The sequence below is a fragment of the Cenococcum geophilum genome (assembly GCF_001692895.1).
Source record: "Cenococcum geophilum 1.58 unplaced genomic scaffold K441scaffold_27, whole genome shotgun sequence".
Taxonomy (NCBI): domain Eukaryota; kingdom Fungi; phylum Ascomycota; class Dothideomycetes; order Gloniales; family Gloniaceae; genus Cenococcum; species Cenococcum geophilum.
Genome location: NW_027137585.1, coordinates 11,559 through 38,307, shown reverse-complemented (window position 1 = coordinate 38,307; position 26,749 = coordinate 11,559). Strand labels below are relative to the sequence as shown.

The window sequence follows — 26,749 nt, the reverse complement described above, 5'->3', positions numbered from 1 at the left end:
GCATGCAAGAAGATCAGGGAGGGATCTTAAATGGAAGGGTGACTTCCAGTTGTTCTGTAGGAGCGAGAAAGGTATGATTCGCTCCATGAATAATAGAACGTGCTAAATCAATTCTCAGAGGCAATGCGACTTTATGACACGTTAGCCTATGGCGTGCTTGCAAGATCAGAATCGTTCGAACGTGTGGAAGCAGTACCAAGGAAGATGGACTATGAGTCCCCGGTTAGGGATCGGAAGCCTCGACGGGCCCATTCCCATTCCCACTCGCAAGCGTGAGTGATGGTATCGGCATCGTATCGTGTGGGGCAAGTCTGGGATAGCGCGGTCATCCGGGCTAGATTGATCCTCCCATCGATAGCTTGAGCTCACCGACAGGTGTGATCTTCTACGGCGGAGTTGTGATATGTAGGGTGTGGGTCTGGTTTTAAAGAACAACGCAATAAATATTGACATTGAGAATACTGTGGAGATAGAATTGAATTTAAATCGCATTAGGGAGGGCATCACGTCTTGGTTTTGGACTTACCGTGCTAATGCCCGTTTTGTCTTGATTGCAATCTTGCGTTTGTGTCACAAACCCGAAAACGCCTGCAGGGAAGGTCACTGGACTCCTTGTTTGGGCATCGGTTACTCTGTATGGGGCTTGATATTTATGCGCGCAGGTGTATTCTGCTCGGAAAGCTTTATGAGCCTCAATTATCTTTTGGCCTGGCGCTTAAATATGAATGTGGGCGTAGTATTTCGCAAATCTCCTTTAGGAAAGTATATCACTTTCCGTTTCTGTTGTGGATGCGTGATGATTATCTTCTCGAGCATGTAGTTTACTGTCGTGACGACTCCATGTATAACTAAATTTTACCGTGTTACCATTCCCTACAATTTTGGATGATTAGAGTAACAGGAATGGAGATGTTGTGGTAGTGTTGAATAGTTGGCCCTGATGCTGAATGATGCTCCGCCAACGAGGTTGAGGGCGCAGCATGAGCTAGTCCACAAAGGGGTGCCTTATACCTCCCCCAAAAGGCTTGACACATGAAAGCTTACCCTCAAATCCATCAGCTGAACAACACTACAGACAGCCCTCTTTCCCACCCTCTATCACCGTACGCATACATATCAAGATGGACAAGTTCCAAGCATTCGGGAAGAACATCTCGTATGACAGTCCCCTAGCCTCCCTGTAATGACATTCTGCTGCTGCCTCCCAACTCCTTCCAAGCTTGCTACAATACTGACATGATGGCTATCATAGTGCTTCCTTCACGCCTTTTGCTGCTCGGACCCAGCAATATGTCAAGGAGCAGCTCGGACAAGCTGATGACAAGGTACGATAAGCTCTCCGATGCCTCACTTTCTCTCCAACGCAGCAGCTTCGACTGCGCCTCGTACTTCAGCCAGATCACAACATTGACACACAACTACCGCAGACCCAGCTCCCACCGGACTATATCGAGCTCGAGAAGCGTGTCGATGCCCTTAAGCAGGTCCACACGAAGATGCTCCAAGTGACGTAAGGCCAGCCCCCGTTCCCCCCGTTTCTCCTATCCCACCCCCTCCTTCCTACCCTCCTCCCACTGACACCGCCCGAATCATGCAGATCCCAATATACGCACGAAGCCTACGACTACCCAACCAACATCCGGGAATCCTTCAACGACCTCGGGCGCACCGTGTCGGAGAAAGTGCACCTGCTGTCGTCCGCGACCTCGCCCGCAGAAGCCCAGGCGGCGCTCACGGCGCCCCCGGCCGCGAAGCCGCAACCCAAGACGTTCAGCCACGCCATCGCGCGGGCGGCGCTGAACAGCTCACACATCCTGTCGGCGGACCACGCGGGCGCGGGCGAGGACCCGCTGACGACGGCGCTGGAGAAGTACGCCATTGCGAGCGAGAAGGTCGGCGAGGCGCGCCTGGCCCAGGACGCGCAGATCCAGAGCCGCTTCCTGGCCGGCTGGAGCACCACGCTGAACACGAATTTGATGTTTGCACAGCGCGCGCGCAAGGCCGTCGAGAATGCGCGGCTGAGCTTGGACGCGACGAAGGCTAAGGCGAAGGGCGGGCCCGCTTTCACGCTGCCCGGACAGCAGGCTGGGAGGAAGGATGGGCTGGATGATGAGGCCATGAGTGAGGATGCGCGGGCAATGGTGGAGCAGGCTGAGGACGAGTTTGTCGGGCAGACGGAGGAGGCCGTGAGCGTAATGAAGAACGTGCGTCCTGCCCCCCTCACACAGCACACAACAGAGTCCACTAGAATCACGAGAAAAGAATGAAAGCTGACTAGCCCGATTTTCCGGGGTTTACAGGTCCTCGACACCCCCGAGCCCCTCCGCAACCTCGCGGACCTGATCGCCGCGCAGCTCGAGTACCACAAAAAAGCCTACGAGATCCTGTCGGAACTGGCCCCCATCGTCGACCAGCTGCAGGTCGAGCAGGAGGTGCGTCGCCACGAGTCGTCTGATTTCTAGCGTTCTCTACAGAAATAAAAAACACCAAAAAGCCGCCTAGAAATTGTCACCTTCGCTTCCTTACCTCGTTTTAATCCGATCTCGATTTGCTTGATGCTTCAGCGTTACTTTTCTCTACGCGGTTCGTGCTAACCTTGACTCGTGTTTGTAGGCTAACTACCGCAAGAGCCGCGAAGGCGCTTGAGTTGGGAGAGAGCTGTGCGGATATGTTGTACGGATTCAAGATTCATGTTGAAAGTCACTGAAGAAACCCGGGTTGTGCGATAATTTTCTGCAGCGGGAGCAGCAGCAGGTAATAGAACTCCCCGGAGTTTCCTAGGCAACGGGTTCGAAATCACATTGGCGGCTTCCTTGGCATAGTTTTTCCTCTCGTTTCGGCTTACTCCAACCGTCGCTGTTACCGGTACATGTTTTGTTCCTGTGGTCCCACGCAACCCCGTAGTTTTTGTTCGCCCGTTTTTTTGGGGGTTTTGGGAAACGGGAGGAGTTTTTCTCAAGTCATCATGTTCAGTAGTGTTTTGGGGCAACCAGATCTCCTTATTTCCATCCCGATTGGCTCGTGAACGCAAATTGCGCGCTTTGATCGGTGAATCGTGAGAGCTGCGCTACCCCGCACTTTTCTTTTTTTGGCTGCTGGGCGGTGCTTATCTGATCGAATGTGATCATCAACCACCCCACTCGTTCCACCCGGCTTCGTATATGCATGAGTGGTCTTTCGCGATCTGCTTTGCGGTGGGCTGGAAAACGGTACGTTGCAATGGCGGTGTGAAATGCTACTATGCTTGCTTGGGAGAGTTGATTTGGGGGGCTGTTAGACTAAAGGACCACGTGGTTTATGCATGCTTTTCACAACTAGTGGAACCTTTGGAGAGCCACGTGGAAAAAATTCCTTCATTTAGCAGGAAGCAAAGGTGTGGATTTATTGTGATCCAATCATGTTGCTTGGGGAAGAACAAGAAGAAAAAAAGGTTGAGTTTAGAAGAGAATAGGAGTTAGTAAAAGAAAAGAAAGAATTGTAAGTATTTAGGGTACTATAGTACAATTTTTCAAGAGTCAAGAAGCGCTGGGGTCAAATAACCCAAAAATGAAGTCGAAATGTAAGTAGTAAAGAAGAGAAATGCTGTAAAGCAGAGTCCAAGCCCAACTCAAAGTATCCCTAATGCCGTCTCGTATTCCGAGGGTATCTCGCAAAAATGAAGACTTTTTTCCTCCCTTTTTTCTCTTGCCTTGTCTTGTTACGATGTAATGTACATTTTTCCTTCCAAAATTTTTTGGGTTATGTGCATTGGTATTATTAAGGGTGAGAGAGTGGCGTTGTTTCGGAATACCCGTCCGAAATGAGGCTGCAGTAGGGTGCGAGATCATGGTGATAATATTCCCTGTTAGACAGCCCTGGCATTCCCGGGTCCGGAGACGAGGGACGTGTCGATCTATGTATCACAGAATCAGATGTAGGGCCGAGGCTCGCGTAACGTGGAGAGTACCCTTCTTTCGGGTGCTGCTGACTGGTCCGGATAGATAATGGTATGATGGGCTCAGGCTGGTTGGCTCTCAGTAAGGATCAAAACCAATTTCACCGTCCGGGGAAACGGTCGTTTCCGTCGAATTGCTCCGGCGCCGGATACCCCTCCTGCTCATAGCTCCATCCATAATCTGGAGATCCGCCGTAGATAAGCGTCGAGTCTAAGCTTGTTGATCTGGCCGGCATCCCTCCGAGCGGCAGCTCTTGGCTCGCCCCAAGGCCCGTTGGAGGGCTCGCCCTATCGGGCGAATCTGCAATGCTAAGGGAGTTAAACAGACCCTTCATATCGCGAAGGTCCTCCGAGGTCTGGTCCCTCGGCGCTGTAGTGCGTTCTTCGATGAAATTTTTGATAGAGCGAATAATGGGAGGACAGCCTTCATCATTGGGGAACCACCAACGCGTCACATCAACGCCCCATTCTCCAGTCATGCGTGTGCGGAACGTAGCTGGGTAGATGCAGCTATTTCACATGCTTATCAGCAGGAACGCTTCACAAGCTTGTTTGTATTGGATTCAATTGATGTTGAGCGGGGAAATGAGAGGATTGGGGAGTGGAGAAGCACAGGGGAAGAAATTATTCGATGATACGTACCCGGAAATCTCAATTTTCGCAAATTTGCGCCGAAACCAGGTTATGTGCCTCTCATCTTTTGGTAAGAAAAGCGTTGCAATACCAAAGCTAGCCCGTGCCTCGATGACCGCACCAGGGGGTGCTCCTGGGTAAAGTTCGATCGCTTCGAATAGCTGGCACGTTCGGTACGCCCTGAGAACTACTTCCTGTGGTGGGGGCCTTCGCTGAACCATAGTTAACTGGAGCTTGTACATAATATCTATTGACCAAAAGTCGAGGAGTAAGTGGTTTGTCGTCCAAAGGTCTCCGCCGTATAAGAGCCGGTGATCGTACGGATCTACGATGTCGTCCGGATGGCGAGGTGGTGCTCCCGTAAAATCCGTAATAAGCGCGCTAGGATCAAGAAGTATGGGATCGATATCTTGTTCGAAACCTAAGAATCGCTGGTCTATATCAGCTAACTCCGCGGTAAATACTTCGTCGCTAACTAATCCTTTATTCTTCCTCGAGAAAAGAATAGCGACGTCAGTTGCGAGGAGCCGTGAGTAAGCGAATCTTTCTTCGTACTTCAGTGTCAAATCGTGAGGGTTTATGCGGAGCTGCTGGACATAGTAGTCATGGCATGCATCAAACCACTCTCTGCCGAGGACCGTTTCGCTCGCAGATTGGAAGCCGACAAAGAGGTCGAACCTTATGTACCACAGCAGAATCTTGCGGAGAGTCTCGTTCTGCATTATTGTTTGTGGCGAGTAAAGGGTTGTTAGAATCTCGTACGCGGCTTTTTGATGTCCCATTAAATTGACCCAATCTCCAAGCAATTCCTGATGTTCTGTCAGCTTGCGGTTCCCACATTAGGCCAAAGGACTTGGTTTACCTCAATGCTAGCAAGTTGAAGGATTGTTAGCAATGTAGCTAGGTTGTGCCGTTTACTCCTTTGAATGGAAAGTCGAAGTAGCGAGACGGATTTGTTGTAATAACCTAGGAAGTCCTGAATTCGTCCGTCTGGTTTCGTGAGAGTGTTATAGTATGCCGCGAAGCCCACCACGGCATACAAGAGAGGCTCATTCCTCACGGCAAGTTCCAAAAAGGTGGTGCGGAGAAAGTCGTCTTGGTCACGCTTGAAGCAGTAATGGTGATGTGACATGTGCGTGCGGTGATAATTCAGATAAAACTTCACATCCCCAGGGAGTTCCGGTAATGGTCTGCTGGTGCTCGATTGCTTTGCTGCCTGTTTGCTTACAGTCTGTGCCTGCATGCTCACAGACCGCGAAAGTGAGGGCCGAGACGCTAAAGTCGTGGATCCCTCTGTTGAAGGAGAGGGGCTTCGGTCATGAGTAAGGGAAGGAGTATCTGATGCTTCCCGACGTGAGTGATTTCCCGATGCGCCCGCTAGGGGTGCATCTGTGCTCTCCTCATCATCGTCTGGGATTGAAGGCAAGGGCTCCTTCCCATCATGATCAAACTCCTCCGCTGAGGATATGCTCTCTTGAGGCGAGGACTTAGATTTTGCATTGCTTCGGCTGGATTTTGAGGTTGTGGGCTCAGGGTACACACAATCTCGATTTCCCTTCCGACATCCTGCAAAGCGGATGCAGTTAGCAGTGCAGTAAAAGAGCATATAGACGGCAATACCCACTTTCACAGATTGGATGGGCCTCGTCACACTTTTAGCTGTCATGTCAGCCTGATATCACCATTCCGATAGTAGAAATAAATGTACCTTGACCCTCCTGTTCCTGCAGGTATAACAACCACTTCGAGTCCTTCGGTGCTTCACATGCTCTCCACCAGTTACAGTCCTCCGCCTTGCCCGCGCGGAGCCTTGGGCCGGTGCTATAGCTCGAGGATCCTCCTCATAGTCGAGATAGCTATGATGAAGCTGCTCGTTGGAAAGTGGCTGCATAGGCCGAAGAGTACGGATATAGCCCTCCGGATCAATCACCGGTGGACCAATGTTGGGATCATAGTACCCAGGCAGCTGAGGATTTTGTTGGTAATATCCAGACATGTTTGTTGAAGGGGAGAAGACGAGGCGCTGAGCTTTGTGAAGTGATAGCAACGCCGCAATGTGACGAACGTCATCCGCGCCGGAATGCTTAGTTAGGAAAGAAAAAGGGACAATCGCAAGTGTTTAGAAGGGGAAAGGCAAGAAGGCTTTGGAAAGTCTAAGATATGATGGCGAACAAAGGAGCCTCGAGTCCTGCGGTGATCATCAACAAGCCCCTGCTAGGAGTGAGAACGGACGACTCGGCGATTTTACAACCCGGCACGAAAAGGCTTGGAATAGCGACGAGATGAGAGATGGTGGTTCAGGCGTCGCGCGCGCAGAATACAAGAAAGGCTTGGAAGGCCACTGGAGGGTAGTCTGAAACTGGCCGTGTGGTGCTTCTAGCGTTATGAGGTACACAGCAGCCGCAAGCAGTGCCTAAGCTCCTGCCTGTGACAGAGTTCTGCGCGGGGATGCAGAAGGGAGCTTTGCGTGATGCGGCCAGGGTGGACAGAACAAAAGTGGCCAGCGATGGAGTGTGATTCGAGCCGGACGTTTCCGTTTCCGCGCACAGCTTCTTCTAGATCCCTGACGCACGTCTTAATGGCCGTGATATAATTCTCCCGTGGCCGTTCGCGCCCTCTCGGCCCGGCAGGGCCAGTGGTGGCCGGGCAGTGGCCCAGTGGTGAGCGGCTTATCGAGGAAGGCGGCGCTGGGGTGGGAGAGCCTAAGGCTGCTCTGGGTACGCTGCGTCGCTCCAGATTGCCTTTTGTGTGCCGGTCTGCCACCATTCTGCCACCAGCCTGCCCCCAGTCTACCACAATCCCGGGCGCTGATCCCAGCTTGCCAGCGTTCTGAGAAGCACGGCGGGCGCGGTCAACAAGGGGCGACGCCAGGAATGCCAGGAGGTTACTAGGTAGGAGGGTGCCCAGATACCAAATGGGAAAATCTCCAGCGCAGGCGGCCAAGAACATAGCTCTCGGCCATCGTCGCTGGGAGACAGTGGAGAGGGGCGGAGACGTAGGAGCGCAGGAGCAGACCAAAGGTCGATGCTTCAAGCCTAATGATGCTTGATACTTGATACGGCGGCCAGCTAGTGCGTGCGTCAGCGCCATCACGCACACGGTGCCGCCTCGTTGTCCCTTACTCAAAGACCCATCCCAAGGCGGTGCTGGTTTCTGCTTCTGCTGCTTGGTGCTGCTTGGTCTTTGATATAGGGCGTAATTTCATAACGCTCAGTCGCTTCTGATGCTGCTCAAACAGGCGAAATCCCCATGCACCCGCAATGCTAACCCTTCCTAGCACTCTCAATCTGTCCACCACCCCCCATTGGGCGTGGATTTTCTAGAAAATTCATTCGCTGACACTAGCTGTATGTCCCAAATTATCCAGCCAGCCGCAAAGAGGCATGATATTGGGCCACTGCTGCAGCTCGACAGCCCCTCTGCGGCCACTCCACCATTGGCATTGCGTGATGGCCTCAGCCTTGATGCTGCTCTAGCTCTCCTAGCCTCGCCGTCCCTTGAGATCCCGACAGTCTGGGAACTGCTGATTACTGAATCGAAGCCCAGAAATAATGACACAGCATTGGACAATATGGCCCAGAGATGTAGTATGGGTGGCCCACCTAAAAGATACTCATCTGAGGCTCGTATTCATACATCTCACAAAAAACACATGGCATGAAGTCACTGCGCCAATCGCACCTTGTATTGTTGTACCTATTGTTTGAGAAGCAGGCGCTGTCTAACGATACACTGCGTGCGGACTAGTTTAGAGCCGCATCTGTATCAAGCGGGGCCCTTCAGCTGTCACTCTCGCGGGCATCGCAGCTGTCTGTCACCCCAGGAAAGGTACTTCTGTAGTCCGCCGACGCCTCAGCGCTCATGGAAGGTTTTAGTGTGCTGACCTGTACATCATGCTGGTCCACGGCTCGTGGTAGGGTGGTACTCAATCCAGGGCGGGCAGTCGGGGCGTTAGATGGGGGTCCCCTCAGACCACGTTCAGCAATGCCTCTGGTATCTCTGCATGAGGCTGGTTGGACGGTGTGAATGGTTCCCCAGCACACCGCGGATGATGTGACTGGGTTTCGCCGGTGCATGAAGTGAGGAGCAGCAGCCCGCCGCTGGTTGCTGCTGGTTGCTGCTGTGGGGTCGCAAGAAACTTGACTCTTCTTGGCGCAACTAGTATTGCATGCAGGCGGCAGAACACACTACCCGTTCCTTTGGATGGCTCCACGTGAGGGACAGGCTTCTTCCCTGCTAGCTGCTTTTTTGCTGTGACAGCCGCAGATCGAGCTCGTTGTCGGAGAACCGCCGAGGCTCAGGTTAGCCCTCCTGCTGGGCTTCATCGCTGGGGAGCGGTTATCAGATCCCGCCTCTGTCCTGAGGGTTGCCCTCGAATCTCGCTCCCCGCGCCGTGTCTATCACTCGACCACAGACGCAGGAGTGCGGGACGGGAAGCAATTTTCGGACCTGCCGACGCAGTAGTGAACAACTTTAACTGTATGTATGTGTCCACCGGCGCTTGGGCCGTCAATTTGGACAAGAGTCAGGGCCAGAGCATGGGCTCCTAGCTAACGGAGAAAAGAAAATTCTCCCCACGAAGTACGTCCATTCCAGAAAGGACAGACTCAGACTGCCAAACATAGAAGTGATAGATATCTTCGTGTTTAACGCCTCGTTGAGTTGCAGCGGCAGAGTCCCTCCCAAAAGCCACCGCCAGTCTCTCGGGATTCGTCAAAACCGGGCTCTTGTGCATATCCTTAAACTAGTTAATTCCTGGAATTTCCAGATATTGCTCTCGTATAGCCATCGGTGTACGATTGCGGAGATGGCTTTCCTATGCGTAAGCGCCGAGTCTTGCGCTGATTGGGTGTTGTCCAGGAACCAATAGAGCTTTGGCTGGATTAAGGACTGCCCACGACTCCATGCAATGCAAATATCAATATTATTCGGATTACACTGACGCGTCGTTCTTGACTATGCCTCGGGATACCTTGTGATGGCAACTTCAGTCCAGGTAGCTTCTGGAAAAGTCTCCAAATTGAATGAAAGACCATTTTAATCATTGTGAAATTTGTCCCCATCTTCATCTGCCCGCTTCCGAGCCCGAAGCCTTACCGTTAGAAGAAAGCCACACGGACCCGGCCAAGAAACTAGGGGGAAAGGAGGGGAAAACCCTATTAGTGGTGATAACGGCGAATATTCTGGACGCACTTTTGTTTGCAACATCGCAAAATTGGCAAAATCCGCAGCGACTTTCTTCACCGCTCAAAAACTCCTGCTACCCTGATATGCGAGGCCACAACGCAGCCATCATTAACAAGACTCTACTCCGTCAAATCCATGTACACCCAACCCAGATTAGGGAGAAAAGTCATGAATATCATCCACCATGGACCCCAAAAATAGCCTGTAGTTCCGTCTGCTCCTAACCTTCGCCAGAACCGCAATAAAAAATCCCCGATACCAAATCCCAGAGCTGTGCAAATTTCCTGTGGGGCCTCACTGCAACCCCAAGCCTATAACGCCATGCGCTTCGTAAAATGAAATGAGAGGAATAGGGAGTGGACGTGATTCCCTTGTAGCTACTATCATCCCAAAGTGCTGCCAATAGGTGCGACACGGTAAAATCCGCTGCAAAATTCAATTACATGAAGAAAACTGCGCGCCAGAACGCTTCCGAGAGCAAAACGCGCAAAGGGGAGGCCCCGATGATTGAAATGAGTGTCGACTTGAGCAATATGGAACGTAAATGGCCAGAGCTGATCGAATCATTGCGCAAGACAGAATGGTTTTGTTTTTGTAGGATATTAGACTACTGTTGAGGGTCTGGCCGAGTTTGTAACGTCGAAGTCTCCATGATCGTCACGTTCAGTCGATTTCTCATCGACACCTTGTCCTCTACACAGAGGGCAGGAGTTGCGGCCAGTTGTTAACCACTATGACAGGAATAATTAGCATTTCAGGGTTGAGCTTGATCCAGGGATGGGGAAATATACCTGGTCAATACATTCCCTATGGAACAGATGTCCGCACTTTACCAGGTTTCTCGCCTCTTCATCTTCCTCAAAGTCACATAGGCAAACGAGGCAGCGTGCCCCAGGTGAGATACCAATGGTGTCGGCGCCGTCTATGGCCTCGGCGAACAAGTTTCCTGTAGAGCCACGAATCCTGTAAAGACCAGGAGCAGCCGCAACATCTGCTTCACTAGCAACGGGTGGCTTTGCGGGGCCAAGTAGAGCTGACAAGAGAAGCATGTCCTCATACGTTGGTGAATCAGTAAACAAACTCGGTGTGGCCAGTATTGGATGATTCTCAGGATAGCTTCCACCAAGCACATAGATGATCCAGCTTCTTGCACCTTCACCTGGGGTATGATCTGGTTCGACAACACCGTTTCTCCTGGAAGCACCAGATCCAAATCTAGTGAAGTCTGATTCGCTCAATCTACGTTGACGTGCAGTACGTTGTTGAGATTGAGGCTCTTCTGTGGTTGCTTCTAACCCAGATCCAGTGGTCCTACGCACGAAACTCTCCCTTCGAGAAGGAGTGGTAGATTGGATGGCTGGGGATGGGGATGGGGATGGTGCTGAGAATGTAGGAGTCGTAGTACCGGAGGAAACCGCAGAGAGCCCGGAGCTGGCGGGAGTTGAAGGCGGCGGAAGTGGACCAGATGGGGAATCTGCAAAGGTAGACCATGGACGTGGACGTTCGGGAGATCGATGATGCCGTTGGCTATCATAGTTGGCAGGGAAAGGATTCATGCCTCCCATGGAAGCACGGCGTCTGTGGCTAAACCGGGTCCCGTTTTGTGGCTGTCGTAAAATTCCGTCAATTGTGCTCTCCCCAGGAGAGGCTAGAGGCGTGGGGAAACTTGAAAGGGCGTCAAGGAAAGGGGGGATGTTGTCATCCTGAGGGGAGCCGTTGCCCGGATTGATTGATCGAATGCCAACGATTATGATAGGAACCATGCGTCCGTCTGTACCTTCCTCATCACCACTTTGACCATCTGAAGATCCGGCGCCGCTGCCGCGGCTACTAGATGATCTTAGCGGTCCTTCACTCCTACGATTGGTGTTCGAAGATCCAAATCGAAACATTCTGAAGAAATTCAATGGAGTAGGATTTCCAGTCATGTCCGATCCATCATCGGCATCATTGCCGCTCTGTCTCAGTGCTGAGGCAATTCTGCCGTTTTGGAGAGCTTGAAGAAAGCTATCAAATGTTCCATCCTCACCGTCACCTGCCACACTTCGTGCTTCCGAAACTGCTCTGTGATCGTCACCCATCAACGAAGCGGCTGTTGCAGCGGCGGCCACGGAAAGAAGGCGTGAAAGCATTGCCGCTTGGTCTTCATCGCGCCTCAGAGGAGACCGTCGTCGTCGTAAGGAACTTGTCATACTCCGTATCCCTCTATCAGGTCTCAACGAAGAGATTCTATCTGACATTGATGCTGAGCGAGTGTTATCACGCCTCGGGGTCAGTCTCGGAGTTACATCGATGTTGGGATTTGGTAGGTCGTCGAAGTTCAGGTCCAATTCTGGCACCTGGAGACGGGGGAGAAGGTAACCACGTCCGTCACTGGCTGCATGCCTTGGTGTTGGACGTGAAATGGGCGAAGATGAAGTAGTGGGAGGGGACCTGTAGCCAGATTCATCTCGTGATCGACTGAGGGCACCACGATGCAGGAAGTTTGGGATGGAAGCGGAGAGAGTGGAACGAGCCCTATTAATCCTAGAGCGTCGTCGGGTTAGATTAATAGTAGAACCAGATGAGCCAGCATCTGAAATAGCGGTTGACAGCCTGCTGAAGGGACTGAAGCGCTGGGTTCCAGAGCGTGATGAAGTAGGAGGCTGAAGGTCGAGCGCTGACCGGTCATTAGGCGCTGGCGTCTCTGGTATGAACCATGAGGCGGGGCGACCTCTTCGAGTCCCAGGACGGTCAGTCGCACCTCTGGAGTTGGCTTGACCCATCTCTCGAGGAACGACGCGAGTTGTGGAGAGATGAAGGTTGGGAGGGAGAAGGTGAAGAAAGGCTTGGAACGTTGGGCTGATGTCGATGGGCTTGCGGGTGATATGACTGGACGGCTTGGCAAGCCGATCGTCGCAAGGCGAAGAAGCAAGAAACAACGTGACGCCAGCAAAATCAACATTCAGCTCACCAGGGCATTGTTGTGACCGCCAGCACTTTTCCAGCCCACATCGTCGCTTACGGCCTTTCGCTTTCCTGCCCATATCCATGAACCACATAAAGAGACGGATAACATGAACTGAGGCTGGTACAGCCACTCCCTTGCCGCCCTCTGATTATCCAGCCCGTGTTCAAACATGCAGTATTTTGTTGCTCCCCTCAATCCTGGCCAGCAAGCAACATACTCGCTCCGCGCCGGCCAATATAAGGAAGCGAGAAAACGGAAACGCAACGAAGAAGATGAGCCCCCAATTTCCCCCAAAGATGACGTTCAGAGCACGGGTGAAACCTCAAACACACAATCACAGCGCTCGTCCTTTGCCTCATTGACGGCCGCAGAAGCCGCCCAGCGTCGCATCGCAGGTCTATTACCTGAAGATGAGCTTGAAATTCCTCCTGCTCCATTCCCGCACACACCAGCGTCTTCTTCAAAGGAGAAGCAAACCCCAACGCACGTGCAAAAAGAGCTGGCAGATTTGCACCCACCACTGTATGCTGCCGCTAACGCCGTGTCCAGCGCTGAATTGTTAGGTGGTAGCAGTAGCAAAAAGGAGAACTTGAAGCAGACTCATCTTAATGTGCTCACTACTATCCTTCATCACTGCTTACTTGAAGGAGATTACGACCGTGCTGGCAGGGCATGGGGTATGATCTTGCGGTCCCAGATCGCCGGCAAGCCAGCCGATGTTAGAGCCCACGGCCGATGGGGGATCGGAGCGGAAATATTGCTTCGTCGTAACTCTAAACAACAAACGCGCCAAAGCCAAAAGTCTCGAGGAAATTCACGAGAATCGGACAATGATGAGTCTCCTATTACCCATGAAGACACTTTCAGTGAGGAAGGATTTAGATTAGCTAGGGATTACTACGAGCGGTTGATACTGCAACATCCGAGACGCAAGGTGCACCCGCATTCAATTGACGAGGCAATATTTTATCCCGCCATGTTTTCGCTATGGATCTACGAAGTATCGGAAAGGAGTAAGCGCACTCGTGACCAGCTGGGCGGAAGCACCCGTCGGTCTAAGTCACCTGGAGATAATTCATCCGATGATGACTCCAATTCGGACTCTAGAAATGTACGGAGTCCTACAGGGACTCGCACCACAATTGCAGATGAAATGATGCAAATTAAGAACGAGGAGTTAAGAAGAGCAAGGGAAATAGCCGAACGTCTTGACCACCTACTGGTTTCGCCCCCATTCGACAAACACCCTGACCTTTTGCAGCTAAGGGGCATGGTTGGGCTTTGGATTGGTGACTTGATCGTTAAAGATGTCCCATTACAGCAGGCAAGAGAAGGCTGGGGTACTGATACATCACGTGAAGATGATGAACAGGACGGAAATATTGCAGATTCGATTTCTCAGCTCGAAGCACGGAAGAGCATCGCAGATAAACGAGCGGAACTGGAAAAAGCGCAGGATTTTTTCCGCCGTGCTAGGGCGAACGGAGGACGTCTTCGGGAAGGGATTAGCCGCCTCGGCAGTGAAGCTGACACCTGAACTGCTTCCCCACCGAAAACACCACCAAGATGTAATATGGCCATAGCTTCAGTGAAGAAACCCCTTTGCTCTATTCCTGGAATTCTAGGCATTCCAAGATTGAGAGCTCATTTGTTGCATCTCCTTGACCAGCATCCAGAGCCAGGTCAGCTTCTATGCACCTTCTCCAATCGGAACTTGAATGCAAATTCATCCTGGAATACTCGCAATGAACCCTGTCTCTTTCCTCGATGCAAGAGCCTTATTCGAGTAGGTCCCAGTAGCACACCATTGGGCCTACCAGCATATATCCCCACACAACACTTATGCAAAGAACTTCGGCAACTTATCGCATTCTACTTCTTTAAACCCCGACCACCCCCTGGTCATATATGGTCCTTCAACATCCCGCGCGATCCCTGGGTACATCCAGATGCTAAGGGCCTTTTATATTAACTGTACTGTTGATCACAGCGGTTTCACCATCGACAACGTACATAATGCAAGACCCATCTTTGCAGCCGAAATGACACAGAGCGGAACGACATACCCAAAGACATGGACGCGTAAGACATTCTCTGACAAAAGGTAGAGTTGGCAGTACACTCAAACTTGCCCAGAACGTCACTGCCTACAAACAATATATGTATTGACAGGCCCGTGAGCCTAGAACCTATGTGATATCGATAACCTTCAAAATCCAACGAAAGCCATGTAATTCTTCAGTAGTTATCTCAACGCACTATGCATGCTACTACTACCTTTTCCTGAGGCACCCCATGCCGATATAACCTAGCCGAAACAACGTCTCTCCATCTTCAATATACAGTGTAACGTGGTTTGGTGAACTTCGTACGGCGACGGAAGCAGCGTTGTCTTTACATCCTTTGGACCTACTATAGGTTCATGCAGCTTATGCCCCACTATTGGGCCTTCCGACCCTTCAGCTCGCTTATAATATGTCACACGGGAATGCAGGTATATGAAAGTGTGGACTCCATAAGGTGGAGTCGTCCTTCACGACTCTATATACTAGCTAAGCGATGATCACGTGACCTAAGGAAGCTCCTATGCCCCAGCCCCCCCTACCAACATAATATAAACTAGGCAGTGTAACTATTCTTAGTATCTACACTGAATTGTTACCCGAAAGGTCTCGCGCATTGGGATTGTCATGTGAAACAATGCATGATGATCGGAAGTTAACGTACGGAACTAGAGTTGGGATCTAAGTGTCATCGTTCTAGATCCAGAGCAGGTCAGGTGTCTCCAGAGCCTGAGAGATTTTACTGCCCTAGGCTCAATTACTGCCGGTGGGGAGAGACATTATCCAAGATGAAAATCTAGGATTCGCTCGAGTTATCTTGTTTGCCTGAAACAATAAAATCGGCTAGTCAAAAAACTCGGTTCAGAAAATAGCGTGCGCCCTAATTAAATAAGGTGCATGTATAGGCGGTAAGTTATTCTGCCGCATTACCAGTCTTTAAATAAGGAAGAGGACTAAACGGAGGTAGTATTTCGGGCTCTGGCGGTGGCCTTTTTGCCACCCGATTTTTGGGAACAATATATTGAGTAGGTTGCACAAGATCTATGTCATTGGATGTACGGTTGCGCACCATTTTGGTGGTGTATTTGATCGATACTTGACGCGGGAATATTTGATGTTCTTGACTGTGTGCGCGGGCCACAATCTATTGGCACCCATGGACAAATAAGTCGTGGCGCACTTTTTTTTGGCCCATGTGAAGAACAACTGAGGTTTAACAACCACACTTTGAATAAAATCCTTTAAATTTTCGTATATGAAGCCCGTTAACGACTTTATACTTAGCAAAACATTTTAAAATTCTATCTCTTACCAGCTTTGTAGAATTTTACTTTAAAGAAGCTGCTTAGTAAGAAAGTGTGCCACGACTTATTTGTCTATGCTTGCGGTGCAAGGGATAGACCGGCTCTCTACTATTGCATAATATACATGGCTATGAACCCCTAAGCCCTAGACGTTTATAGTGCAATAATATAACCAAATTATATGCAGTGTTTGCCCTTTCGTGCTCCTATTGTACGCGTTTTTCCTAATCCTTAAGCTAGGCCGCTCCAAATTCATAGAATCCCATTCCTACCTCGTCGCTGTACTACCTCTACACTACTCAATTGAACGGTATCTTCACCATCCTCGACTGTGGACAAGTCCCATCGGCTCTTACTCTCACCGGGATCCTAGGGGTTTCAGTGTCACTCTTCTTATCCCACGCCTCCACCCATCCTGCAAAGCCATCCGTGGCCGCCGTGCTTCTCCCATCTTTCGAGCAATCCTGGATCTCAGTCGCATACTCGAAGTTCGGACCCGGGAATCCGTACACCGCCCACTCATTCACGACATTCACGTCTTGGATCCAGACATCACCTCCCTCCGGAAAGCCGGTGCCGTGGACTGTGATAAGGGACGGGACGCCGGCAGCAGTGTTCGTGTACGTGATCCAGATTTTCGGGGGCGGTGGCGGTGGCGGTGGGACACAGAAACCGGTGGTGGCACAAGTCGAACCTGGGCTGCAGCAGGCGCGATCACAGAGGACAAGGGGAGGGATGCAGGATGATGGGCCTGGGGGTGGGAGGACTTGTGCGTGTTAGTAGTGTAAAGTGTAAGGAGAGGGAAGGATTTATACAGCGAGGGTGGATGTAGCTGGATTTAGGGAGCGGGATTGGTGCTGGAATTGCTATGATTGCGGTGGCGAAGATACAGATGAGAACGAAAGCATTGAAAAGGAGTGACTGTGGCATTGCTGCTTTTCTGGTCAAAATGAATGTTTCAAATGAGCGACTTTTGGCCAGAAGACCTAAAGAGAGTGATTGAATGAATGAAAGAGTAAATTTAATGACTCCAATCTGCTTCTAGAAATATCAGCAGCGCAACTAGAAGCAACTATACGTTGAAATAAGGAGGGAAGGCGCAGGAGCGGTAAATTGACCTTCCTGTTCTGCGGAGCGCTATTCCGTATCCAAGGCAAGCATCTCGCCAAAAATTTGCCTTTGCAGCTCAGCTGGGCGTGGTTTTCCACATCGTGGCGGTTGCCCAACACGTTGAGTGGTGATACTTTAAATGCCAAGGCGGTTACGGCGTTGAAATACGGAGAAGCTGAGCATCGGAAACTTTTAGTCTACATCCTTATGGTAAAGAAAGAGAAACCCGCGTATTCGCTATATTACAAACCAATTGCTTCACCTAGCAAGCAATGGTCAGCAGGATTACCTTGCTGAGGGAATTTAGATAGGGTTACTGTTGTGTTTCGAAGTCCGGACATTCAGGGGTGACTAATAAGATCAAATAACGCTTTGGCGGGAGAAGTCACATGGTCTGACCAAACAGTATTACTTTCTTCAAGGTTGAGGATCGTCTCCGAAACAAGTTTCAAGATATACGTTCTATGGGGTAACAGATGAATTTTCATATCATGTTAGCGTACTAGCAACTCAGCTCAGTTGAAAAACAGTCTTTGCATGTCCTTGGGTGGGGTGCGCCAACACTTTGCTGGCACCTGCGGTGTCTCACATTATTACGAACAAACCCCCAAGCCCGGCATGGACACTCGCATTAATGAATGTTTTGACGATGGTTCTGGAAGAGTCCTCCACATGCGTTTCCTGCTTACATAAACAGATTCCCTTTGTTCCCGTTTTTGGTCGGTCTCCGTAGCAATCACTTCGGATTCCGTAGATATAGGCCTATATCAAGGCCTATATTCCTCATAAATAGCTTCATTCATTCATTCAATATCATTCAGTTCATCATGTTTCCTGCAGCCTCTTGTTAGGTCCGATTCGGTTGATCGAGGCACTTCAGCTGAAGACGCTTTTAGAAATATTGTGGCAAGCTTTGACCTCCATGGAACACCTCAAAGGCGCTTCAGAACAAGCTGGCAGTTAGAGCATGGCGTAAGTACAGTTGGCCCTAACTATTGTCTCTCGGTCTCAATAGTTTTCTGATCTGATCAGGGGCACGAGTGAGAAGAGAGGGTGTGGAGCGGAAGGTTCTGATGGCCTGTGGATTATCCCCAGACAGGCCTTTATCATGCTCTGCTTCCTCCGACGCTCAGCAATCTGAGCATTCCTCACCACATGCCACGTTTCCAGATATTTATTCCATAAAAGAACCGCCGCTCTATGGTCGTTCCTATCAATACGAAAAGCTTACTCACGTCAAATTATCAATTCGTCTAATTCGTATTCAGCCTAGATCCTGCTCTGACCCCCTTGTATGCGGCCTAGAGATTACCGACCTCCACAATGATTCAACTTCCTATGAAGCTTTTTCTTATGCGTGGGGGGACACCACTACCAAAGTTCATATCGAATGTGAAAGTAGGGACTTATAGATTACTCAGAATCTTCGAGACGCGCTTTTAGGGTCCGCCTTGATGATTGTGTCCGGGCTGTATGGGCCGACGCTATCAGCATTAACCAAGATGACATCGAAGAACGAGGCCACCAAGTTAGCCTCATGCGTAGGATTTACCGAAGAGCGAAAAAGGTCTTTATATGGTTAGGGGAGGATGCGAATCAATATTGGCCTTCTCTCTTGTGTGTATCTTTATCAACGCCAACGGACTGCATCCATCGTCTCCTGCGAGCTTCAAAAACTCTCTATCCGGCGAGGTCATCATTCCATCAGGTCCAGAGCTACTCTCAATACAGACTTTGAATGATCCATTGAATTCTCTGGCAGTATTATACAACCTATCTTGGTTTTGGAGGTTATGGGTCGTTCAAGAGATTGCCCTTGCGTCCTCAGCTATTTTATTATGGAGCGCCACCGAGATAGAATGACAATGGGTTGGACTGGCCGCAGCATGGGTTATAACATACTAACTGCGTCTCCTGAGGCAGTTCGACCTGTCGGGGGTATACAATGCCTATTTGATGTACTACCTCTCCACTGAAATCAATGTAGAAGGAATTTCCTTCCCAAGGCTACTGGGCCTGACTCGCCAGTTCTGGGTCACGGATCCACGGGACAGGTTATATGCGCTTTTAGGAATACGAACTGCAGATTGCAATCCAGAAAACGGCCAAATTTTCGTAGAACCGGATTACAGTCTGCCTACATCTCAAGTGTACTAAAAATCTACAAGGGAAGTTCTCAGGAAAGAGCACTCATTAAGAATTCTTTCTGCGGTTCAGCGTGGACCCAGAATAGATCCTAGTTTTCCATCCTGGACCACAATGGAACCAGGTCTTCTCCCACGCTCTATCGCCTTCAGAGCCGGGGCCAAATCATTCAGCTGCTAACAGTCTTCCTATGGAAGAAATTCAAGGCGATAAAGAGTCCCCCGACACTTTATCTCCGAAAGGGATTCAGTTCGATACTGTTACCAAATCCACCGAGATCATCTCCCCGCAATCTTTCCAGGCATACCCTCAATCAAGAGCCACTCCGGTCGCCGTTTTCAACTTTTGGAAACCCTCCGAGAGCTCCTGTCGATCCAGGTCGGGTTTTGAAACGGGTTTCCTTACCACCGTCTTACTACTGTCTCGGTCAGCGACTCGGTCGACGACTCGGTCACCGACGTAGTCTACTGCCCCCTCTTCCTTATGTATATATAGAGGCTATAGAGCCACACTCAATAGACAGAGTTCTCATTCTTTACTTACTCATCGGTGCACGGACTACCGATTGACAGTTCCTCAGTTCACCTTTGGATTATGACTGCAAGAAGGTCCTTTGCTGGACCTTGACTACTGGCAAAGACTGGTATGGCATGCTGGTGGGGGACCCTCCAGACATTGGGCAGGCTTCAAAGGCTACGTCTTCCATTTCAACTTTCCATCTCGTCCATGGCCCGAGAGCGAAAGGAGCCAGGATTCCGATCCGGATTCCGATGATAATGACAATGCTTACGAAACAAAATCGGATGCTTTCCTTGAAGCAGCTTCCAATGCTTGCACTGGTCGGAAGTTATTTATCACTAGAAAAGGCTACCTAGGCCTGGGGCCGGGAGCTCTGCAAGAAGGCGACGTGGTCTGCGTGCTTTTCGGTGGAATTGTCCCATTCGCAGTGGTCTTTTTGGACTGGAGTGGAGTGGATTTGGCCTTGAATCCACCCCATCCAGCTAGTATATTATATAACTCCAAGAGCTCCTTGGAGCTCCAGTGCATTTATATACTAAATATAGAAAGGCTTAGCGTTAATATATATTATAAAAAAAGTAGTAAAAATAGATTTTAAAAAGAAAAGAAAAAGTGTAAATAAAAGGGGCTAAAAAAGAGAAAGTAGGAAGTTAAATAAGTAAAGAGAAGAGAAAGAGGGGGGGTAGGTAGGTGGTAAGCGTTTGGGTAAGCGAGCACGACAAACACGACAGCAAGCACGGAGCTTCAAGAATAAATATTCTTATCACCCGCTTTAAACCTGCGTTCTGGCTCCACCTCCACATCAACAACCTCCAACTCATCAACAAACAACATCTTCTTTCGAGCCAGGCCTCAGCCTTTCCTCAATCACTCTATAAGTAAGCTACTCATAAACCATTGATACAATCCTACCAGGCATTGACCCAAAGGCCAGACAACTACCTCACAACCTCAAATTACTCACTTCATTCAACATGCCTGCCAGCGCTGCTTCTTCCATTACCTCCGTCGTCAAGCCTAAGCCCATCAAGTGCGGCGAGTCCTGTGGCTGCTGCGGTTGCGAAGAGTCCTGCTGGTGCGTCGTCATGTAAGGAGCTGAGTGAGATACCCGACTTGCGAAGGTTCATCATCGGCGGGCTATTCTAGCACTGGCGGCGGAATACATGGGGGAATACCCGGCGGAACTGGGGAATGGGGATACTACTTGCTTAATCAAATCACCAATTGAGATACACTACCTCTACCAATAAACTCTCTTCGGAGTGCTCTGTTTCAAATAATTGCGTCCTCATTTGCAAGGAGTGACTGAATTGTGACATTAAAACTTGATTGCCAACATGTCTAACATTACGTCATTATGCCAAGCATAGTAGATGATCTGGTGGATACCCTTTCCTATAGAATGTGCACCGTGCGCACCAATCAATGAGCTGCACGCGCAGGCGGTAAGTCGTTCTGCCAGGTAGCCAAAGGGTTCGAATGAAGCCACGAATATATTGTATTTCTGGTGTACAGTAGGTTATATATCCCTTAACTCGTTGAGGCGCAACGCGAAGCTGGCTCGTGCATGAACACTGGTATTAGATGTACATGTAAACACTGCGACTTTGTTAGCAAAATTATGTCCTCAAAATGCCACGAACATTCTCTAATGATATTGATCTTGCGAAGAAAACTAAATACATGGTCCCTCCTACTAGGCCTAGATAGCTAGATGCATACGAAATCGGCAATTCGAATAATCTCAGGTTGTTGCAGTTCTCATCACAAGGCTCGAATGAGAGCCTCTTATTGGCTGGATCCCTATCGATAACGTAGTGCCAGAAGCAACGGGTTAAGGGATAGAGCCTCAATTAAGGGTGTTGAGTCGGTCAACGTGTTCCTGCTAGCACGGGCTGTCCTTGTACAGTGGTATTCGACGGTCCTTGTTGTCGATATGAGGTGGAAGATTTGGCTGCCCATACTCGTTTGGGCCACAAAATATAGTACCTTATGTGCAAAATAATTATCTGCCAAGTCAGTGCTTCTCATCGAAAACCTCCGCTTCCAAAGTCGTGGTATGAGAGTACTCTAACGGTACAAATGATCGCAGGAACCGGCGAACCGGCGTCTGCAACCTAGATACGCCCCTACCAGTACTGTTCAACAAGAAACCAGAAAATAAGCCTGTCTCTTTGCACAGGGAAAAACCCTATGCCTTGACCGTCAGCGTCCAACAAGTAAGCGATCCGTGCGCGAACACCAGTTTTAAACAACGCGTGCACCTATATAGAGCGTGCTCCGAGGACTCTATTTGACTGCAGTATATGCAAAATACCGTTCTATCCCTTAACCCGCTGATTCGGGTCCTACGTTATCGATAAGACTTCAGCCAATAAGGAGTCCTAGATTGCGTCCTGCCTTATCGATAAGATGATGGCCCGTGTGCATGGAACACCAAAAGTTCGTCAATCTAGGACTCCTTATTGGCTGAAGTCTTATCGATAACGTAGGACCCGAATCAGCGGGTTAAGGGATAGGAAGGATGAGTGCTAGGCATGTATATCAAATTACTATATAATCAAAAGCCCTCAGTACGGGCGTTAAATTCAGCTCGGTTGATTGACTAGCTCTTATTGATAACCGTTGGACGCAAATTATTATTTGATCTTGATTAATGTCTAATGCGGTCCAAAACTTGGTCCATGCAGACGAATACCGATAAGTTAGGTACAAAAAACTTCCAAAGGGAGACGTGAGAGGTAATACGACATGTACCCCTCTAGGTCACATGCCCGTACTACATCAACGGGAGGAAAAATACCGTTAGATCGCTGTTCTGAGATTCCCATAAGGGAGTGTCCTGTTCCGACTGATACCGGTACATACGATATTCCGGAACATTTCTGCCTCATTCTGGAACGAGTCGTCCTTGTTCCAGAATGAGTCGTGTATCGCTTTGATCGACCTCATTCCGGATTGCTTGCCTCATTCCGGAAAAGATCTTTGAAGGTTGGGCCAATTACTAGGTGGTACAGTAGGTAGAGGCTCGCTAACGCCCACACGCATACCACGAGTCGTGAAGTTCTTCAAAATAGATTTATTTTATGCTTTTGTTTTTCTTCCTTTGTAGGTTTAATTGGTAAATAGTTATTGTATAGGGTCTAGAATAACCTCAAATTACGCTAACCATGCCTACATAACGTCGCCAAAAGATCTACTTAATAAGTGTACATTTAGTGGTCGAATAATATTTTGCAATTAAGCGTGAGGCATTTTACAGAGCTCTCGTGAGCTCCTTTGTGGTGTTGATTTTGCTTAAAAATCGCCTAATTAGGCTTAGCGCAGGGGCTGTCGCGAACTTTGAAAAATTTTCATTGATCCTTCCTACCGCCTCTACGTACGACTCAATTAGATCCTTAATAATATGCGTGCCTTTTATGTAAGTTCTAAATATATATTTAACTCTACTGCCAGCTTAAATTTAATACTAGCAACAGTAATGTCGTCCTCCGCGCCTACCTCCGCGCCCACACCTAATGCGGCTCCCTTACCTCCTACCAATGCTCCTATCGCGAGCCTATCTGCTGTGTATATAGGCAAGGATGTAACAATTAACAGTGTAGCTGTCGAAAAGGAAATATAGAGTGTTCTTCCTACTGCTATAGAGGAAAGCCTTGTACAAATCGGCCAACGGAGGACTCCCCGGGCGAGCCTCTAGCAAGAGCTTACAGTACTTAGATCAACTCTTAAATAAAGCGAGCCTGACGGGGGACTCTGCTATAAAGTTCTACACAACCTTAATTAATAGCAGATGAGGGAGGCAATTAATTAAGCCCACCGGCGAGGCTGCGCAAGCCAAAGGAAAGGAGAACGACAGAGTAAGCAAGATTGGCGCAGCTAGGAGAAATCTAAATCGCAATTGCGCCAAACCTAATTAGGCAATTAGTCTATGACCGGCAGAATATTAGGGAGCCCAGCTTTTAACAGATCTTAGTGGGTTTGAAGCTTTACGTAATTTGCAAATTTTAGTGTCAGGGAACGCGATCAACCACCCCCCCTACCTAATTGGTTTCTACTACTTATAGACTATATCTATAACGTGGAAAGGCCTTTAAATATATCTATAAATCGCAGCGTAACCTAGTTTAGATGGAAGCTAATGGTATTATGGTAGTTTGGAGGGGTAGTAAAATTTGATCTCTAGAGTAATAGAAAATCTCATTAGAAAATTAAGATCTTATATTTTTATACCAGAGATCGCGACTATGCTCTACTAAATGATAGATTATAATATCTAAGATATATAACCGCTTATTTTACAGCCAAAATCCATATATTCACCGAGGGGTTAAAAAAGCTCTATCAAATCTTAATATAGCTTTAGATCTTTTCCGGAATAAGGCAAGCTCTTTTCCGGAATGAGGCAAGCAATCCGGAATGGAGCCGATCAAAGCGATACACGACTCATTCTGGAACAAGGACGACTCGTTCCGGAATGAGGCAGAAATGTTCCGGAATATCGTGTGTACCGGTATCAGTCGGAACAGTCCTGATTGCCTATCTTGCCCTGTCTGCCCTTCGTACCATGCTTCCATATTGTCGTACGGAGGCGCCTTTCAAAAGTCTTTGCCGCCAAGAAATTGACCGCCTTAGCTCACCGCCTTCTAAATCTAGATATTGTCCTCTCCCGCTTTAGATGCTTTAAGCGTCTTGGCTCCTCTAATAGCACCCTCCCTATACTCATTACCTCCTTCAAGCTCAATAGCCTTCTGGATATGCCTAACAATCCGCTTAATCCAAGCCTAAATCCTCTACTGCTTAAGATCTATCAATACCACCCGCCATTCCTTCCTTGTAACCTCCTGTCAACCGTTAAGGTCACTATCAGATACCACCTTATGACTCACCACCCTGTTTCTTACTATCTTTGACTCGGTCATCGATTCGGTTATCAACACGGTCATCAACACGGTCACCGACTCGGTCACCGACTTAGTCTGCTACCCCTTCCTTATGTATATAGAGAGCTTCTAGAGCCAGCTTCAATCGATAGAGTTCTTATGAGTGACTTATCTGTGCGACACCTCCCTATGCTGCGGCGCTCCCTTATGCGCAATAACCTCCTTATATACGGCCAGCAAGGCTTAATTATATTTAAATTAGGAGAGTTACTATACTAAAGAAGACGTTAAATGTTCCATACATTATATATAATTAATTAATATTAATAGGCGTAAGCTAGAGCCTTGTTTAAGAGCCATAATTTAAGCCTTTATAGCTGAATTATAGCCACCTATAGAACGTTTAGCGGTAGATCTTTTAGTAGCTAATTAGAATATCAAAAGGAGCTTGGAAGCTGCGGAATTAAGCTGCTAAAAACAAATTTGGTAGAACGCTTGATGATATGGCAGAATTCTACAGGCAGAATGTTTTTCTGCCTTGGCGGTAGGCCGGCTTGGCGGCAAAGACTTTTGTTGCCTGCCTCCCTATCTTCCTGCGTCCAATAGCGCGCTCAACCTGGCGCCACCACGATGCCGACGTATTAGAATATGCTGGGTGGATTAAGGTATAGAGGGGGTAGAGGGCGGTTTGAATAAGAGGCCTTCCGCCTGCGAGGTGTATACGGTCGTGTAGGTGCCGTACGGTATATCGCAATACCGTATAAGGAGAAGGGGGTCGTTGCCGTAGGTGGATGCCGTGATTCGGGTGTACTAGACGTGTACGTGAAGACGTGGTAGTCGTGTTCGTAGGCCTCCGCTGGGGCTCACCCTCCCAGCAAGAAAACTCTTCGCACCACCACATCGCTGCGCCGGCGCTGCGCCGCCGTACGCACGTCTCTGCGTTTGCTCTAGTAGTCTATTGGCATGATCCTGACGGAACGCCGATAGTAGCTGCTAGGTTCCCGGGCTCCACCGCGTGGAGGTACAGAGGCCGATTTCATGGAGCCCGTTGAACGCAAATTAACTGGTCAAGGGATAAGCCACCTTAGTGGGATAAAAACCCCGGTTTAACTATTTCCGCACATAGCCGGCGGCTACATCCAGACCTCCGTTAGATCTTAAATCTCTATGGTTACTACTATATCCTTCTTTTCTTAGAGCTAGAGCTAGGGTTTACTATGTCCTAGCTAGATCCCGCGTTAATTACTGTATACTAGTAGTTTCCTGTGTTTTAATCGTCCCCCTTATATGCTGTCCCCTATAGACTACCGTTATTTATACCCTATCCTCCCCTAGAGCTTATTAAAGGCGTAAGGGGGATTCATCTATACCGGCACTATAATACTAAAAGGCAAGCGGAATATATATATATATATATATAATCACACGCGATATACATACATACTCTCCTTCCTTATTAAGACTAACTCTTTCTATATTAGGTTAGATTTGGAGCTCTAAGAGCTCCACGGCTTCAAATCCACTCCATCCAATCTATTAAATTGACAGGATCCACTCCAATCAAAAGACGGCTCCGCCACGGAGCTTGTCGAACGGACAATAGGATGAGGAAAGGAGGACTCGTGTATAGATTAATCTACGAAGAAAAGAGACTATATATACATGAGGTAGTACGTAATAAATAGGTAATAGAAACAGGGTTGTAAGACATTAGCGGGGTAGTAAGACATAGGGTAGTCAGTTCGACAGAGCTCCAGAATTAACCCAGTTCAAAAAGATCACTGCCCATTCGTGCTGCGGAGATGCGAAGACGCATCATGCTTGCTTGTTGGAGAGTGCTATGTTCACGGCTTTATGCAGGGTGAAGTTGTCAAAGAGTTGGAAGATGGGAAGTTGTCATCAGATGTTTTCCATTTGCGCTAAAGTAACAAAAAGACGGTGCGGCAAGACTGATATCCACCGGTTCGCTAATTCGACAAAGACAAAAAAATCGAAACTATAACTATAGCTAGATGTGAACC

At 49.0% G+C, this 26,749-nt stretch overlaps 11 protein-coding genes across 11 annotated transcripts; 5 read left to right on the top strand and 6 right to left on the bottom strand.

Annotated features, from left to right (window-relative positions):
• Positions 1-85: 85 nt before the first annotated feature.
• K441DRAFT_142509 (uncharacterized protein) lies at positions 86-621 on the bottom strand. Its single transcript, XM_067640136.1, has one exon. It carries the CDS (start codon positions 502-504, stop codon positions 166-168), a length of 339 nt encoding a protein of 112 aa, XP_067502789.1. The 5' UTR covers positions 505-621; the 3' UTR covers positions 86-165.
• Positions 622-1,059: 438 nt separating this feature from the next.
• On the top strand, positions 1,060-2,699 carry K441DRAFT_661589 (uncharacterized protein). Its single transcript, XM_067648894.1, has 5 exons — positions 1,060-1,156; positions 1,253-1,325; positions 1,428-1,510; positions 1,598-2,204; positions 2,301-2,699. Exons 1-5 carry the CDS (start codon positions 1,122-1,124, stop codon positions 2,460-2,462), a joined length of 960 nt encoding a protein of 319 aa, XP_067502788.1. The 5' UTR covers positions 1,060-1,121; the 3' UTR covers positions 2,463-2,699.
• A 1,336-nt stretch (positions 2,700-4,035) lies between these two features.
• K441DRAFT_566283 (uncharacterized protein) lies at positions 4,036-6,458 on the bottom strand (the record flags this gene model as incomplete). Its single annotated transcript, XM_067643736.1, has 5 exons — positions 4,036-4,444; positions 4,577-5,376; positions 5,430-6,133; positions 6,192-6,219; positions 6,276-6,458. 5 exons carry the CDS (start codon positions 6,456-6,458, stop codon positions 4,036-4,038), a joined length of 2,124 nt encoding a protein of 707 aa, XP_067502787.1.
• A 298-nt stretch (positions 6,459-6,756) lies between these two features.
• On the bottom strand, positions 6,757-7,717 carry K441DRAFT_142434 (uncharacterized protein). Its single transcript, XM_067640135.1, has 2 exons — positions 7,690-7,717; positions 6,757-7,635 (listed from the first exon to the last, which is right to left on the bottom strand). Exon 2 carries the CDS (start codon positions 7,514-7,516, stop codon positions 6,950-6,952), a length of 567 nt encoding a protein of 188 aa, XP_067502786.1. The 5' UTR covers positions 7,517-7,635; positions 7,690-7,717; the 3' UTR covers positions 6,757-6,949.
• A 570-nt stretch (positions 7,718-8,287) lies between these two features.
• K441DRAFT_142404 (uncharacterized protein) lies at positions 8,288-8,798 on the bottom strand. Its single transcript, XM_067640134.1, has one exon. It carries the CDS (start codon positions 8,641-8,643, stop codon positions 8,347-8,349), a length of 297 nt encoding a protein of 98 aa, XP_067502785.1. The 5' UTR covers positions 8,644-8,798; the 3' UTR covers positions 8,288-8,346.
• Positions 8,799-10,356: 1,558 nt separating this feature from the next.
• K441DRAFT_678221 (uncharacterized protein) lies at positions 10,357-12,748 on the bottom strand (the record flags this gene model as incomplete). Its single annotated transcript, XM_067651141.1, has 3 exons — positions 10,357-10,485; positions 10,546-12,625; positions 12,708-12,748. The coding sequence occupies 3 exons, from the start codon at positions 12,746-12,748 to the stop codon at positions 10,357-10,359; spliced, it is 2,250 nt and encodes a 749-aa protein (XP_067502784.1).
• A 125-nt stretch (positions 12,749-12,873) lies between these two features.
• K441DRAFT_566345 (uncharacterized protein) lies at positions 12,874-14,241 on the top strand (the record flags this gene model as incomplete). Its single annotated transcript, XM_067643739.1, has 2 exons — positions 12,874-13,729; positions 13,853-14,241. 2 exons carry the CDS (start codon positions 12,874-12,876, stop codon positions 14,239-14,241), a joined length of 1,245 nt encoding a protein of 414 aa, XP_067502783.1.
• A 1,887-nt stretch (positions 14,242-16,128) lies between these two features.
• On the bottom strand, positions 16,129-17,296 carry K441DRAFT_661585 (uncharacterized protein). Its single transcript, XM_067648893.1, has 2 exons — positions 16,887-17,296; positions 16,129-16,837 (listed from the first exon to the last, which is right to left on the bottom strand). The coding sequence occupies exons 1-2, from the start codon at positions 16,999-17,001 to the stop codon at positions 16,371-16,373; spliced, it is 582 nt and encodes a 193-aa protein (XP_067502782.1). The 5' UTR covers positions 17,002-17,296; the 3' UTR covers positions 16,129-16,370.
• Positions 17,297-17,987: 691 nt separating this feature from the next.
• On the top strand, positions 17,988-18,675 carry K441DRAFT_142305 (uncharacterized protein). The gene is made up of 2 exons (XM_067640133.1): positions 17,988-18,153; positions 18,214-18,675. Exon 2 carries the CDS (start codon positions 18,255-18,257, stop codon positions 18,591-18,593), a length of 339 nt encoding a protein of 112 aa, XP_067502781.1. The 5' UTR covers positions 17,988-18,153; positions 18,214-18,254; the 3' UTR covers positions 18,594-18,675.
• K441DRAFT_723230 (uncharacterized protein) lies at positions 18,429-19,280 on the top strand. Its single transcript, XM_067654084.1, has one exon. The coding sequence runs from the start codon at positions 18,757-18,759 to the stop codon at positions 19,042-19,044; it is 288 nt and encodes a 95-aa protein (XP_067502780.1). The 5' UTR covers positions 18,429-18,756; the 3' UTR covers positions 19,045-19,280.
• An 884-nt stretch (positions 19,281-20,164) lies between these two features.
• On the top strand, positions 20,165-26,651 carry K441DRAFT_566531 (uncharacterized protein; the record flags this gene model as incomplete). Its single annotated transcript, XM_067643746.1, has 2 exons — positions 20,165-20,252; positions 26,497-26,651. Coding segments are annotated over 2 exons (243 nt in total), but the record flags the coding sequence as incomplete, so codon positions are not given.
• Positions 26,652-26,749: the final 98 nt, after the last annotated feature.

Coding starts and splice junctions, on each gene's coding strand:
- K441DRAFT_142509 (XM_067640136.1), bottom strand. CDS start 504: ATGCCCTCCCTAATGCGATTTAAATTCAATTCTATCTCCACAGTATTC.
- K441DRAFT_661589 (XM_067648894.1), top strand. CDS start 1,122: ATGGACAAGTTCCAAGCATTCGGGAAGAACATCTC. Junction 1,157..1,252: donor GCATTCGGGAAGAACATCTC/GTATGACAGTCC, acceptor TGGCTATCATAG/TGCTTCCTTCACGCCTTTTG. Junction 2,205..2,300: donor CCGTGAGCGTAATGAAGAAC/GTGCGTCCTGCC, acceptor CGGGGTTTACAG/GTCCTCGACACCCCCGAGCC.
- K441DRAFT_142434 (XM_067640135.1), bottom strand. CDS start 7,516: ATGTTCTTGGCCGCCTGCGCTGGAGATTTTCCCATTTGGTATCTGGGC.
- K441DRAFT_142404 (XM_067640134.1), bottom strand. CDS start 8,643: ATGCACCGGCGAAACCCAGTCACATCATCCGCGGTGTGCTGGGGAACC.
- K441DRAFT_661585 (XM_067648893.1), bottom strand. CDS start 17,001: ATGCCACAGTCACTCCTTTTCAATGCTTTCGTTCTCATCTGTATCTTC. Junction 16,838..16,886: donor CAGCTACATCCACCCTCGCT/GTATAAATCCTT, acceptor AACACGCACAAG/TCCTCCCACCCCCAGGCCCA.
- K441DRAFT_142305 (XM_067640133.1), top strand. CDS start 18,255: ATGGCCTGTGGATTATCCCCAGACAGGCCTTTATCATGCTCTGCTTCC.
- K441DRAFT_723230 (XM_067654084.1), top strand. CDS start 18,757: ATGGTTAGGGGAGGATGCGAATCAATATTGGCCTTCTCTCTTGTGTGT.